This window comes from Eptesicus fuscus, chromosome 24 (assembly GCF_027574615.1).
Source record: "Eptesicus fuscus isolate TK198812 chromosome 24, DD_ASM_mEF_20220401, whole genome shotgun sequence".
NCBI classification, from domain to species: Eukaryota; Metazoa; Chordata; class Mammalia; order Chiroptera; family Vespertilionidae; genus Eptesicus; species Eptesicus fuscus.
The window spans coordinates 3950421-3963008 of record NC_072496.1 but is presented as its reverse complement, the minus strand read 5'-3'; the positions used below and the strand labels follow the sequence as shown (position 1 = coordinate 3963008).

The 12588-nt window shown below is 58.2% G+C and overlaps 1 protein-coding gene across 1 annotated transcript in view; it reads left to right on the top strand.

Moving 5' to 3' along the window:
* The first annotated feature begins 307 nt into the window (after window positions 1–307).
* PGBD5 (piggyBac transposable element derived 5) overlaps window positions 308–12588 on the top strand; it is a 28671-nt gene continuing 16390 nt past the window's right edge. The window contains exon 1 of the mRNA XM_054713100.1: window positions 308–649. Coding sequence (XP_054569075.1) covers window positions 322–649 — 328 coding nt within the window. The 5' untranslated portion in view covers window positions 308–321. The remainder of the gene's footprint in view (window positions 650–12588) is intronic.

Genomic DNA, 12588 nt, shown 5'->3' with positions numbered 1-12588 from the left:
GCGAGCGCTAGGTGCGTGAGGCGGGCGTGGAGCCGCGGTCGGTGCTGGAAGACGCAGCGGCGGCAGGAGCGGCGGCACCGGGTCCAGCCGCCACCCTCGTCTCCCGCCGCGGCCCGCAGCCGGCGGCGCCCCAGCTCCGAGTGCGCTTCCCCGGGCGCGGGGTCCCAGGCGGCCAAGACGGCGGGCCGGCCGGGCGCGGAGCGGCGGGCGCTGTGCTGCCGGCTGCGCTGGTGGGGGGCGGCGGGCCCGGGCCCCGGCGCGTGCGGCCGGGAGGCGCTGCGCGGGGCGGGCGCGCGGGCGGCGGCGGCGGCGGCCGGGGCGATGGCCGAGGGCGGCGGGGGCGCGCGGCGGAGGGCGCCGGCGCTGCTCGAGGCGGCCCGCGCGCGCTATGAGAGCCTGCACATCTCGGACGACGTGTTCGGCGAGTCGGGCCCCGACAGCGGCGGGAACCCCTTCTACAGCACCTCGGCCGCCTCGCGCTCCTCCTCGGCCGCCTCCTCGGACGACGAGCACGAGCGCCCCGGGCCCCCGCCCTGCGTCCCCGCCGCCGCCGCCGCCGCCGCGCAGGAGCCGGAGGAGGACGAGGCCGGCTCGGGCTGGAGCGCGGCGCTGCGGGACCGCCCGCCCCCGCGCTTCGAGGACACCGGCGGTAAGACGCGGCCCATTGGGGGGTCCCGGGGCGGGGGGTGCCGGGGAACCCCGGCCCGGGGACGCGTGAGTGCGGGACGGGAATTCCAGATGTTCCTTGGGCGGCGGGTCCATGGCAGCTGTGCGTGAGGCGGCGGGAGCGGGGCAAATGCAAGAACCCACCGGACTGCGTGGGAGGGGGTGCGACTTCCTCGTCGCGGGGGCGGGGGCCAGCACTTGGCCATGGCAAGGACGCGGGGGTCGGGCGCCCCCCACTTGCTCTAGGGGTGCCCCGGCGACCTGCAGGGGAAGCCAGCCCCCCTCGCGGGGTTGCACCTCAAGGCTGGGTGGGAGGTGGGCTTGCCTGGCCCGGGGGGGGGGGGGAGACTCTGAAACCCCGACGTGGCTTGGGGAGGGCTCCGGGCCAGCCCGGCCCAGGTGCCAGGGGCGGGGCAGGTGGCCCTCGGAGCGAGGCCCTGGGCCAGGCGAGGGGGCGTCCGTCCACCGTGTCGTCTTCACGGGGCTGAGAGTTCTGCGTGGGAAACTTGGGCCGTCCATGCTGTGAGGGTCGCTGGTGAACAACAGGCGACAGTGAAAGGACCGGCTTCGCTGCGTTAAGGTGTAGGTCTCACCGCAGAAGGCACCTTCCGGCCTGGTTCTGCTCAGCACCTGGCCCCAGACGGTGCCTGATCCCTGGAGAAGCTCGCTGGAGAGCTGGCAGAGGTGGCTGCTGCTGCTGCTGCTTTAAAAAAAAAAAAGTATATATTTATTTCAGAGAGGAAGGGAGAGGAGAGAGAGAGAGAAACATCAGTGATGAGAGAGAATCACTGCATGCCCCACATGGGATGGAGCCTGCAACCCCGGCATGTGCTTTGACCGGAACCGAACCCCGACCTCCTGGTTCATAGGTCAGCACTCAGCCACTGAGCCACACCGGCCCGGCCAGGCGTGGCTTCTTCGGGGCCTTCCTACTGCCTGCCTTCGCGGGAGGTGAGTTTTTTAATATCACCACTTGCCCAGCAGGGGCTCGGCAGCCCCTGCCTCTCTGACGGGTGGACAGAGTGGACACCAGCCCTTGCCCGCTCGGTGACCGGCGGTGGCAGGCCCTGGATTCTGCACCGGGTGTTCATGGGTGGGAGTGTGTGCAGTGCAGCCCGTGCTGTTGAAGGCCAGGGAGTGGCCGCACTGAGCGGGGGTGGTGGTGGTGGTGGTGGGTGGTGGTGATGGTGGTGACGTGGCTCCTCCTGTGGCTCTGTCTGACGATGGTTCACCCAGACGGGTATCAGCACCCAGGAGGCAGCTGCGAGGGGCCCCTGCTGGGGCCTCTGGCTTTGGATCTGCACCCCGTGCTGCAGCCTGCTGCTCGCCTGGCGGGGCTCCCAGCAGGGAGTGGTCTGCAAACCTCCCGCAGGCAGGCAGGCAGGCAGGCAGGCTGCAGTGGGGATGTGCTGAGCTGCAGCCGGGCTTACACACTCCACCTCAGCCGGCAGTGCTTGGGGTGGCGAGGTTTAAAAGCGTGTTCTCGTTCGGGCTTTAGCGGAGTTTTGGAATTTTCAAAGTCACATCGCTCTGTATACTCCTTTTATTCTTATTTTTAAAAATTTTTATTGATTTCAGAGAAGAAGGGAGAGGGAGATAGAAACATCACCGAGGAGAGAGAATCACTGATGGGCTGCCTCCTGCACGCCCCATACTGGGGATCCAGCCCGCAACTGGGGCATGTGCCCTGACCGGGAATCCAGTCGTGACCTCCTGGTTCACAGGTCGATGCTCAACCACTGAGCCACACCGGCCGGGCTATCTACTTCTTCTCTACCCCCTGCATTTTCTAGTTTGTTGTTAGGTCTTCCAGCCCTGGTTTGGCAGGCTCTATGCGAGGAGCGTCTGTGATCCAGCTTGTGATCTTGGAACACTTGGAACCCATGTCCACCCGGGAGAGAGAACACAGCGACTCTCCCTACATCTCAGGGAAAGAGTGGAATTGGGGCCCGGCCGGCGTGGCTCAGTGGTTGAGCGTCAACCTATGAACCAGGAGGTCAGGGTTCGATTCCCAGTCAGGGCACAGGCCCGGGTTGCGGGTTCGATCCCCAGTGAGGGGCGTGCAGGAGGCAGCCCATCAATGATTCTCTCTCCTCAGTGATGTTTCTCTCTCTCTCTCTTCCTCTCTCTCCACCATCCTCTCTGAAATACATAAAAATATATTTTTAAAAAAAGAGTGGAATTGGGTTAGGGGAAGCCTAGTTAGAAGCAAGATTCACGAGTTCCCTGGTGTGAGGATGAACGCGCTGGGATAGATGTAAGCGACCCCGTATTTCTTAGTAACCAAAAATGGGAGAGATTCTGCAGCAGAGCCATCGAGCGTGGCCACTACAGCACTCACACGGTCACAGAGAGCATATCGTGTGGCGTTAGGTTCAAATTCTACCTCCTTCCGCTGTCCACGGAGTTCCCACTTGGGCCTGGGAGTCCCAGCCAGGCACTTGGACCAAAGATGTTAGTGGTTGTCTGATGGTATTTTTACCCAGTGGTGCTTTCCTGCCGTGTGCGGGAGCTGACTTCTAAGATCCAGCTCTAATGAAGGATGTCCTGTCCTCCATGCAGCACCCTCCCCCTGAGGGAACTTGGGGGTGAAGATGCCCAGGAGTGAGGTTGATGGCTCATTAAGCATGAGTCCAGATCCCCTGAAACAATACAAGATGGTTGAGGGGGCTGACCGTAGGTGCCGAAACACGTGGCCCCTCAGAAAAAGATCCTCAGATCCTCTCGGCCAGAGGCGTGGGGAGAGGGGGTGTTTTTATTCAGTGGCTGCGAGCTGCACCCCAGCTGCTCTGAGAGCAAGGAGGTTCAGCCAAGTACAGTGTCTGTGACGCTTCCAGAGAGTGCGCGCCCCTTTCAAGGCATGCAGCCCATCTCGCCTTTATTTTTCTGTTCCCGAGTTTATTAACAGATCTCACCAGGCCGGTAGCGTGGGATGGGGAGGGGAGAAGAGGGTGACAGCCCGGCCGGTGTGGCTCAGTGGCTGAGCGTCGACCTATGAACCAGGAGGTCACGGTTCGATTCCTGGTCAGGGCATGTGCCCAGTTGCGGGCTCGATCCCCAGTGGGGGGCGTGTAGGAGGCAGCCCATCAATGATTCTCTCTCATCATGGATGTTTCTATCTCTCTCTTTCCCTCTCCCTTCCTCTCTGAGATCAATGAAAGAATATATATATACATAGAAAGAGAAGAGAGTGATATTTTGATCTGTAATCAATCTTCATAATAGAAAATCTGTAACAAAAATGTATGTTGCTGATAGAAACAGATGAGGAACAGGCGTCCTGCCCACCTCCTGTTACATAAACGTGCCGGTGCGTGTGTGTGTGTGTGTGTGTGAGTGTGTGTGTGACTGTGTCTCGTGTGTAACTGCGTGGCCTGCGCTGGCTTTGGCTGAGTCCGGTTTCTTCTATGAGACGGAGATGAGGACTGCTGTCTGGGACCCTGTGATGACCTAGACCCTGTGCAGAGTCCCCGTGCACCCAAGCGGGCGGCACTGGGTACCATTGTGCCTTCGCTCTGCCTTCAGAAAAGGGGGCCCCTTGGTGCCCAGCTGATAGGAGGAGGGAAGGAAGCGGTGAGCATCTCCGTGGTCAGGGTTGAGACTCCTAACCGCTCTGCAGACCGTCCCAGTCCTCCCAGCCTCTTCCTTCTGTGTTTCGTGGACTTAGCTCCTGGGTCAGGCTCTGCAGAGGTGCAGCCCACGGTGATGGGTGGAGAGGGTCCCGTCTCTCACCCTTCACGCTCCCCGTCCCCCAGGTCCTGGCTCTGCCTTGACTTGGGAGTTCCCTAGGGAGGATGTGAATGCAGACACTGCTTGTGGGCTGCCTGGCAGGCTCTTGGCTCCTGTAGAGATGGAGGGGCAGCCTGGAGCGGCAGCTGCTGCGTCCTGGGAGCTCAGGGCCCAGGCCCTCTCCCCACCAATTTTGCAACGAACCCCCTAAAATAGCCCCGCAAGCCGTCAGCCTCCAAATGACCGCAGCGTGCGAGCGAGCTCTTCCGAGACGGCCTGGGATGCAGGCCTGGCTGCTTTCTGGGCTCCTGCCCTTGTGGTTTCTCACTCTGAGCATCTTGTGATTCGTTCTCTCCGAGGAGGGAAGGAGCAGACAGAGCCGCAGATGCTCGGGGCTGCTGTCTGTTCTGCGTCGTCGGTCTGGGTCGTGCTGCCTGGGGTCCGAGCTGTTTGCTCTTTCCATCAGAGGTCGGACTTCACGGGAGTCCCCCCCCCCGCCCCTCGTGCTCCGTGGCAGCAGCCTCTGTAATCGTTCCGGGAGGAGGCACGACCTTGGGAAGCTGCAGAGGAGCAGATGGCGTTGAAAATTAGCACTGCTCACTGCTTTATCTTCGGAGAGCTGGTTGTGCATTGGGATTAAAGACTAACAAGTAAGAGGAGGAAAGTCTTCTCTTAAAACCAGCATTCACCAGTAGCCTCTACAGTCATAGGATTTAAAAATATATTTTAATTGATTTCAGAGAGAGGAAGGGAGAGGGAGAGAGAGAGAGGAACATCAATGATGCGGGAGAATCATGGACCGGCTGCCTCCTGCACGCCCCCTACTTGGGATCGAGCCCACAACCCGGGCATGTGCCCTGACCGGAAATGGAACCGTGACTTCCTGGTTCCTAGGTCAATGCTCAACCACTGAGCCACACCAGCCAGGGTGTAATAGGATTCATGAGCAAAGCTACCTGGACCCCTGCCTGGGGGGAAAGGTGTTTCCTACCTTGAGCTCTGTGGCTCCAGGAATTTGAGTCCTACATCTTGGTTGCTGCAGGATAACCCTTACGAAGTGCCAGGCAATAATCAGGCATGTGCCAGGCCCCAGAAACCACGGGGAGCTTCCTGGAGGAGGAGTCCGCTCCTGTGCCAGGGGAACTTGCGCCCATGAGGGAGGAGTGTACCCATGATTGAGGACCATAACCACAGTGCAATGCTTGCCCTGCTTCTCAGCCCTTTACAGAGAGCACAGGTGGGTCTTTTGAGGCCGAGTCGGGGGTGATGAGAAGACCCAGTTAATGATCACCATCAACTAGTCAGACTTTCATTCACCTAGAACTTTTTTCAGTAAAAAGCTTTATTTTTGCCCAGCCAGCGTGGCTCAGTGGTTGAGAGTCGACCTATGAACCTAGAAGTCACGGTTCGATTCCCGGTCGGGGCACATGCCCGAGTTTCGGGCTCCATCCCCAGTGTGGGGTGGGCAGGAGGTAGCCAATCAGTGATTCTCTCATCATTAATGCTTCTTTCTCTCTCTCTCTCTGTCTCTCTCTTCCTCTCTCTCTTCCTCTCTCTCTCTCTCTCCATCTCTGAAATCAATGAAAATATATTTAAAAAAATAAAGACTCAGTGGGTGGCACTCGCTGTGTAAAAATTGGGGAATTTTTTCCCGTTTCTGAATTTTTAAGGTGGCAGCGTTGACTTTCTGAGTTTAATTCATCGTCACCAGATGAACAATTCCCAAATAGGACTCTGTCTCCAAATGCTCGTAGCCTGAATGAAATCAAGTGACTACACAATGACATTAAATTCTTAAGGGCTATTTTGTTTAACGTTATGAAAAGCTAATACATGGAATAATTCTACCAAGATTATAATTATGATATAAACTAAACTCTATTATACTGCTTGGTATCGTTACTTACATTTTATAACAGTCAATTCTGAAAGGATATTCTTTCTGAAGTTATTGGGATAACTCTCTCTAGAATCAATTAAAAAAAACCATCATTGTGGGACCACCTCACCCTCTCTCTGTCTGAAGAGCTATTTCGTCGGGAAATCACGTTTTTTAGCAAAAGGAGCATCGCTCCCCCCCCCCCCCCCCGCCCCTTGTGCTTTCCACGGCATCTCTTTGAAAGCTAATTGTTTTCATTGAGATTCAAGTTGTGTCTGTAGCTCCCAGGAGCTCTGTCTCTCTGGATGCGGCTTCTGCTGCTTCTGAGCCATCTCACTCTCGCTGCCGTGAGACCGTGGGAGGGGTCCGTTTTCTCTGGGGGCTCACGGCCCAGCCGGGCCTGGTGGAGGGAGCACCCAGGGGCGGGAGAGAGAAAGCAGCGCTCCTGTATGCACGGCTGACTCCTCCTTGTCTCAGGCTCCGGGCGGTTTCTCTGCCTCTGGAGCGGGCGTCTAGTCAGAGCTCACAGCCCAGCGCTGAGGGTGCTCACCCCCCGGGGCCCCAGGTGTCTCAGGCCTCCTGGTCCTGGGGCTCCAGGCTGGTCCCTCCAGCTGGAGAGGCCGAGTGGGGGATAGAAGTAGGGGGAAGGGCAATGTTAGGGTCACCATCTTCTTCCAAAGAAAAACGTGCAAGCCTTGATCTCAGGGACAAGAATAAAGACCCAGCCCAGCCAGCCTGACTCAGTGGTTGAGCGTCGACCTATGAACCAGGAGGTCACGGTTCGATTCCCGGTCAGGGCACATGCCCGGGTTGCGGGCTAGATCCCCAGTGTGGGGTGTGCAGGAGGCAGCCGATCGACGATTCTCTCTCATCACTGATGTTCTCTCTCTCTCTCTCTCTCTTCATCTCTGAAATCAATAAAAATATATTTTAAAAAAAAAAGACTCAGTGGGCGGCACATCCCCATTTTTCAGAGGAAACAGACTGTGGGAGATGCAGGGATTTAGACAGTCAGAAGCCGGGGTGGGGCCGGAGGGGGACCAGCTGTCTGCCTGGTATGTCTTCTCCATTCCGTGTCTTGTTCTGAGAGAAGCGGCCCATTGCTTAGTAAACACTTTATTTTTAAAAAATATTTTTTTTATTGATTTCAGAGAGGGAAGGAGAAGGAGAGAGAGAGAGATGGAAACATCAATGATGAGAGAGAGAGAATCATTGACCAGCTGCCTCCTGCATGACCCACACTGGGGATGGAGCCCACGACCTGGGCATGTGTCCCGACACTTAGATTTGTTATTCCACTCATTTATGTATTCATTGATTCTTGTATGTGCCCTGATGGGATTGAACCCACAACCTTGGCATAGCTGGACGACGCTCTAACCAGCTGCGCTACCCGGCCAGGGCTCTTCAGACCTAACGAGGACTCGTCTGGTGGTTGCTTGGGGGAAGACGGAAGCCATGAGGGGCAGCCGTCTCCCGGAAGAGCCTCCTTCTGAACCAGGGTCAAGGGCCACATGCACAGTTGCAGGAAGCCGCCGTGGCCGGGAGTTACCTGCACGCTGCTGGGCTGTTACATAACTGGGGCGTATTCAGACGTTGCTGTCGCTATCATCAGAGGCTTTTAGCCTTGGTCTTTCAGGAGAGCTTAAAATTGTTTTGACCTATTTTCCACTCATTCTACCTGGAGATTAAAAGGCCAGATCCTCGGAGCCATGATTTTCGGGTCGTGGCTCAGCGGGGTTCTGTGACCTCCCCCAGCCCGTGGGTCAGTGCATTAGGCACCGGATGCAAGGGAGTCTGGGCAGTGTCTGGTGTGATGTTGGGTTACATGTGAGATTGTAAAGAACATGGGTGCTCTCTCTATCCATATATCTATACTAGAGGCCTGGTGCACGAAATTCATGCACGGGGGTGTGTGTCCCTCAGCCCAGCCTGCACCCTCTCCAATCTGGGACCCCTCTCCAATCTGGGACAATTCAGGACTGCTAGCTCCCAACTGCTCACCTGCCTGCCTTCCTGATTGCCCCTAACCACTTCTGCCTGCCAGCTTGATCACCCCCTAACCACTCCCCCCAGCCTGATTGATGTGTAACTGCTCCCCTGCCAGCCTGTTTGCCCCTAACTGCCCTCCCCTGCAGGCCTGGTCACCCCCAACTGCCCTTCCCTGCAGGCTTGATTGCCCCCAACTGCCCTCCCTTGCAGGCCTGGTCACTCCCAATTACTACCCTCCCCTGCTGGCCATCTTGTGGCAGCCATCTTGTGTCCACATTGGGGCAGCCATCTTGTGTGTTGGAGTGATGGTCAATTTGCATATTACTCTTTTATTAGATAGGATATCTATAGTAGAGGCCCGGTGCATGAATTCGTGCACAGGTGGGGTCTGGCCAGCCCTCCCCGATGGGGGCCCATTGGGCTGGACCAGCGGGAGGGAGGGGCCACGGGCGGTTGGCTGGCTGGCCCTGCCTCTGACTGGGGTGGGGGGGTGATCGGGGGCCGGGCCAGCCAGGGGGGTGCGGGGGGCCGATCGGAGCCCAGATCAGGCTGCCGCAGTGTACGTCATAGCCACTGGTCGTTCTGGTGGTTCCGCCATTCTGGTCGCTGGGCTTTTATACACATAGATATCTACATATCTACATATCTATGTCTACATGTCTATATGTCTATATATCTATATATATTTTTAAGTTGACTTCAGAGAAGAAGGGAGAGAGAGAGAGATAGAAACATCAATGATGAGAGAATCATCGATCGCCTCCTGCACACCCCACACGGGATCGAGCCTGCAACCCAGACATGTGCTCTGACTGGGAATCGAACCGTGACCTCCCAGGTCATAGGTCAACACTCAACCACTGAGCTGTGCTGGCCGGGTGAGAACATGGCTTTTGAGTCAACTTCCTGAGTCTGCTCTGAGTCCAGCCACGTCCTCAAACTCTCACACTTCCCAGCCTTGATGGGAGGGGGAGGAAGGCCGCGAGGATACGCGGGAAGCAGGTGCCCTCCCGGCAGGTGGGAGCGGCCGGCGGGAGGCCCAGGTGGGAGTGTGCTGAGGGCTGGTACCAGCAGGGCACTGAGGGGAGGGGCAGGGGCTCCCAGGTGGCGGGGGCGTGGAGGGTCGTCAGGCCATCGTAAGGATGTGGCTCTCACCTGGAGGGCAGTGGGAGGCTCAGTGGTTCTGGCTGAGGGTACCCTGCCCCAGAGTGACTGTAGAGATGCTTGGGCGCTGGGCCTAGCACCGGCCACGGGAGGACCTGGCACCGCCTTCATCTAACGAGGTGGGGGGGAGGGGTGGGGGAGAGAGGACGGGGAGAGGGGTGGGGGAAGAGAGGAGGGGGAGGGGGGAGAGGGGTGAGGGGGAGAGGGGTGGGAGAAAAGAGGAGGGGGAGAGGGGTGACGGGGAGAGAGGACGGGAGGCGTTGCGGTTGTGGATGTTTTGGAACCAGAACCAGCCATGTGCCCTGATGGACTGAATGATGAGACGCTGTGTCCTGAGTGTTGGGGGGACCTCCAGCCATGGTGACAGAAGAAATAGGCAGGCCCCGCCCCCTGCGCCCCCTGGCCCCCCCCCCCCTCCGTTCCATTTCTCCGGGGCCTTGGGCAGGCCCGCTGTTCGGGATCAGCCCTGTGAAGCTCACAAGGCTCTTTGAACAGTTCAAAGGCAGGAAGGTTTCCATTGGGTGTGCGATCTTGGTGGGGAATCCTCACAGTCCCGGGAGCATCAATCCGGCCTTTTCCCGTAAAAAGTCCATTTCATCTTCTCCTTTGCAGCCGCGTCATTAATGAGCAGGTGCCCGGCAGGGCGCCGTGTCCAGCTCGCCGGGCCCCTGCTCCGGGCCACGCTCGGGCCTCCACCGGGGCAGGAAGAAAGGCAAAGGCGTGCGGCTCACGGCTTCCTCCCTCTTTGTCTAATGGTGTGACGACCATGCCTTTGGGGCCATTTAACGATTGTAAAGCCCGTTCTATTTATTGGCTATTAAAAATGGTGAGGACGAGGTTTATTTCTCTTGGAAATAGCACATCCTCTTAATTGCACCAAAAATCCTGCAGGAGCTGGGTTTGTGGATGACCCAGTGCTGCTCTCCGTCCCCACGGTGTCTCGGTTTGGTGCTGGACGCGGCCCTGGGACAGGGAGCTGAAGCGTCCTTGGCGTGGCCCTGGGTGCTGGCGGGTCGGAGGTCAGGGGTCCGACGTTATTTTGTGTCTGTCGCTGACACTGTCCCCCACGAGCTGCACCTTAGTATGTTTCATTTTATAATGATGCCACGTGAGAGGTTCTGTCTATAAAACCTCTGCTATGCCCGGCCAGCGTGGCTCGGTGGCTGAGCATCAACCTAGGAACCAGGAGGTCACGGTTCGATTCCCGGTCAGGGCACAGGCCCGGGTTGCAGGCTCGATCCCCAGTGTGGGGCGTGCAGGGGGCAGTCGATTCATTATTCTCTCTTATCATTGATGTTTCTATCTCTCTCTCCCTCTCCCTTTCTCTCTGAAATCAATAAAAATATATTTAGCCCTAGCCAGTTAGGCTCAGTGGATAGAGCATCGGCCTGCAGACTAAAGGGTCCTGGGTTCGATTCCGGTCAAGGGCATGTACCTCTGTTGCAGGCTTCCGGTCCTGGTCAGGGGTATGGGGGAGGCAACCAATCGATGCGTCTCTCTCACATCAATGTTTCTCTCCTTCTCCCTCTCCCTTCCACTCTCTCTCAAAATCAATGGAAAAATATCCTCGAGTGAGGATTAACAAAATAAATAAATATATATTTAAACACACACAAACACACACACACACACACACACACACACACACACACACAACCCTCTGTGACCTCCTGGTGGGAAAGGAGAGAGCAGACACTTCCCTCGGGGAGAGACGAGGGGACAGAGTTGGAAAATTGCTAACCTGGAGCGCCACCAGCGGTTTCTGAACCCTTCCCCGGTTCCCATAGCTAAGTGAGAGAGCCCGGACCCTGGGTGGGACCCTCCCTCCGAGCTGCTGTCACAGCCCCGGGGCTTTGTTCCGTCCAGACGGCTCCTGTCAGCGACGGTGGCAGGCTGGCGCGCCTCCCCACGCCCACACGCAGGCCAGGGTCCCTGGCGACGTGCCCGGTGCTTCCCTGGTGGCAGAGCCCAGGCCACGCTGTGCAGGGGAGGTTGGCACTGAGCCCCGGGGGTCGGCCCCGCCGTGACGCTGACCTGAGCTCAGGACCACTGGGCCCCTGGGTGGGCAGGGAGCGGTGGCCGGCCTTCGGGAATGCCCTGGTGATTCTGAGACCCCTTCCCCGCTCCGACCCCCAGCCCTGGACTTGGTCTGCCCTTGCCCTTGTCGAAGCCACCAGAAAGACAGCGAGGGACACACCTTTGTCAAAGGAACGTGGGTCCTTTAGCTGCAGCAAGGGAGAGGGCTTCTGAGTGATGAGTGTTTGGGGAACTTGGTCAGGTGTGCAGGGACCCTGGGAGAGACAACCCGGGTTCAAATCCTGCGTCTGGCCTGCGGGGCTGGGTCCTTGGGCCAGGTCCAAACCCTCCTCCTGGTGCCTTCCGTCTGCCGCACGCCCACCATGTGCTGGGCACTCTGCCAGCAACCTGCCATCTGTGCCCTCGGCCCCGCTTCCCGAGTCTGGGGGTGGGGGGCGGTTTCATTGTCCTCCTTTTACACGTGAAGAAATGCAAACTGAGGTCACCCAGCTGGTAAGGGCAGAGCGAGGACCTCAGGGCTGCTGGACTCGCGCTTTAGGCCACGCTGCCTCTTCACCTCAGTCTCCTCATCTGTAAAATGGGCGTTTGTGATTCCAGGGAGTTGTGTGTTCAAGTCCGTAACACTATCCTCTGTACCAACAGGGACTTGGCCAATAATTCATTCCCTTCCCCCTGTTCCCTCCCCCTCAGGGCTTCTCCGCTGCTCTGAGCTGCTTCCCGAAGTGAAGTGCCCGGTGGTCCAGGGAGCGCCCGCGGACTTGCTGGTGTCCCGGCTGACGCCCTCTCCCCTGAGCCGTAGCGAGGACTCGGGGAAGGGGCCGTCCTGCTAAATACGTGTTTAGTCACTGAACTCCACTCTGCCCTTTGCCAGGGTGACAGTAAAATTGCTGCCTTTCATTTCACCTGTCAGCCTAGCGTTCCAAGTGAAAGTGGATTTCTTTCTTCCTTTTTTTCCTCCTGCGATATATTCCCGCCCGGCCCTGGCTTGAGGTGTCTGTCCCTGGCACGTGCGTGTCAGGGCCTGGATGGAGGTGCCCCGTTGCTCACTCTGCTCCCGTGTTTGCGGATCACGTGCCGCTGGCTGAGCGGCCTGGACTGTGAGTGGAGGGACAGATGCCCGG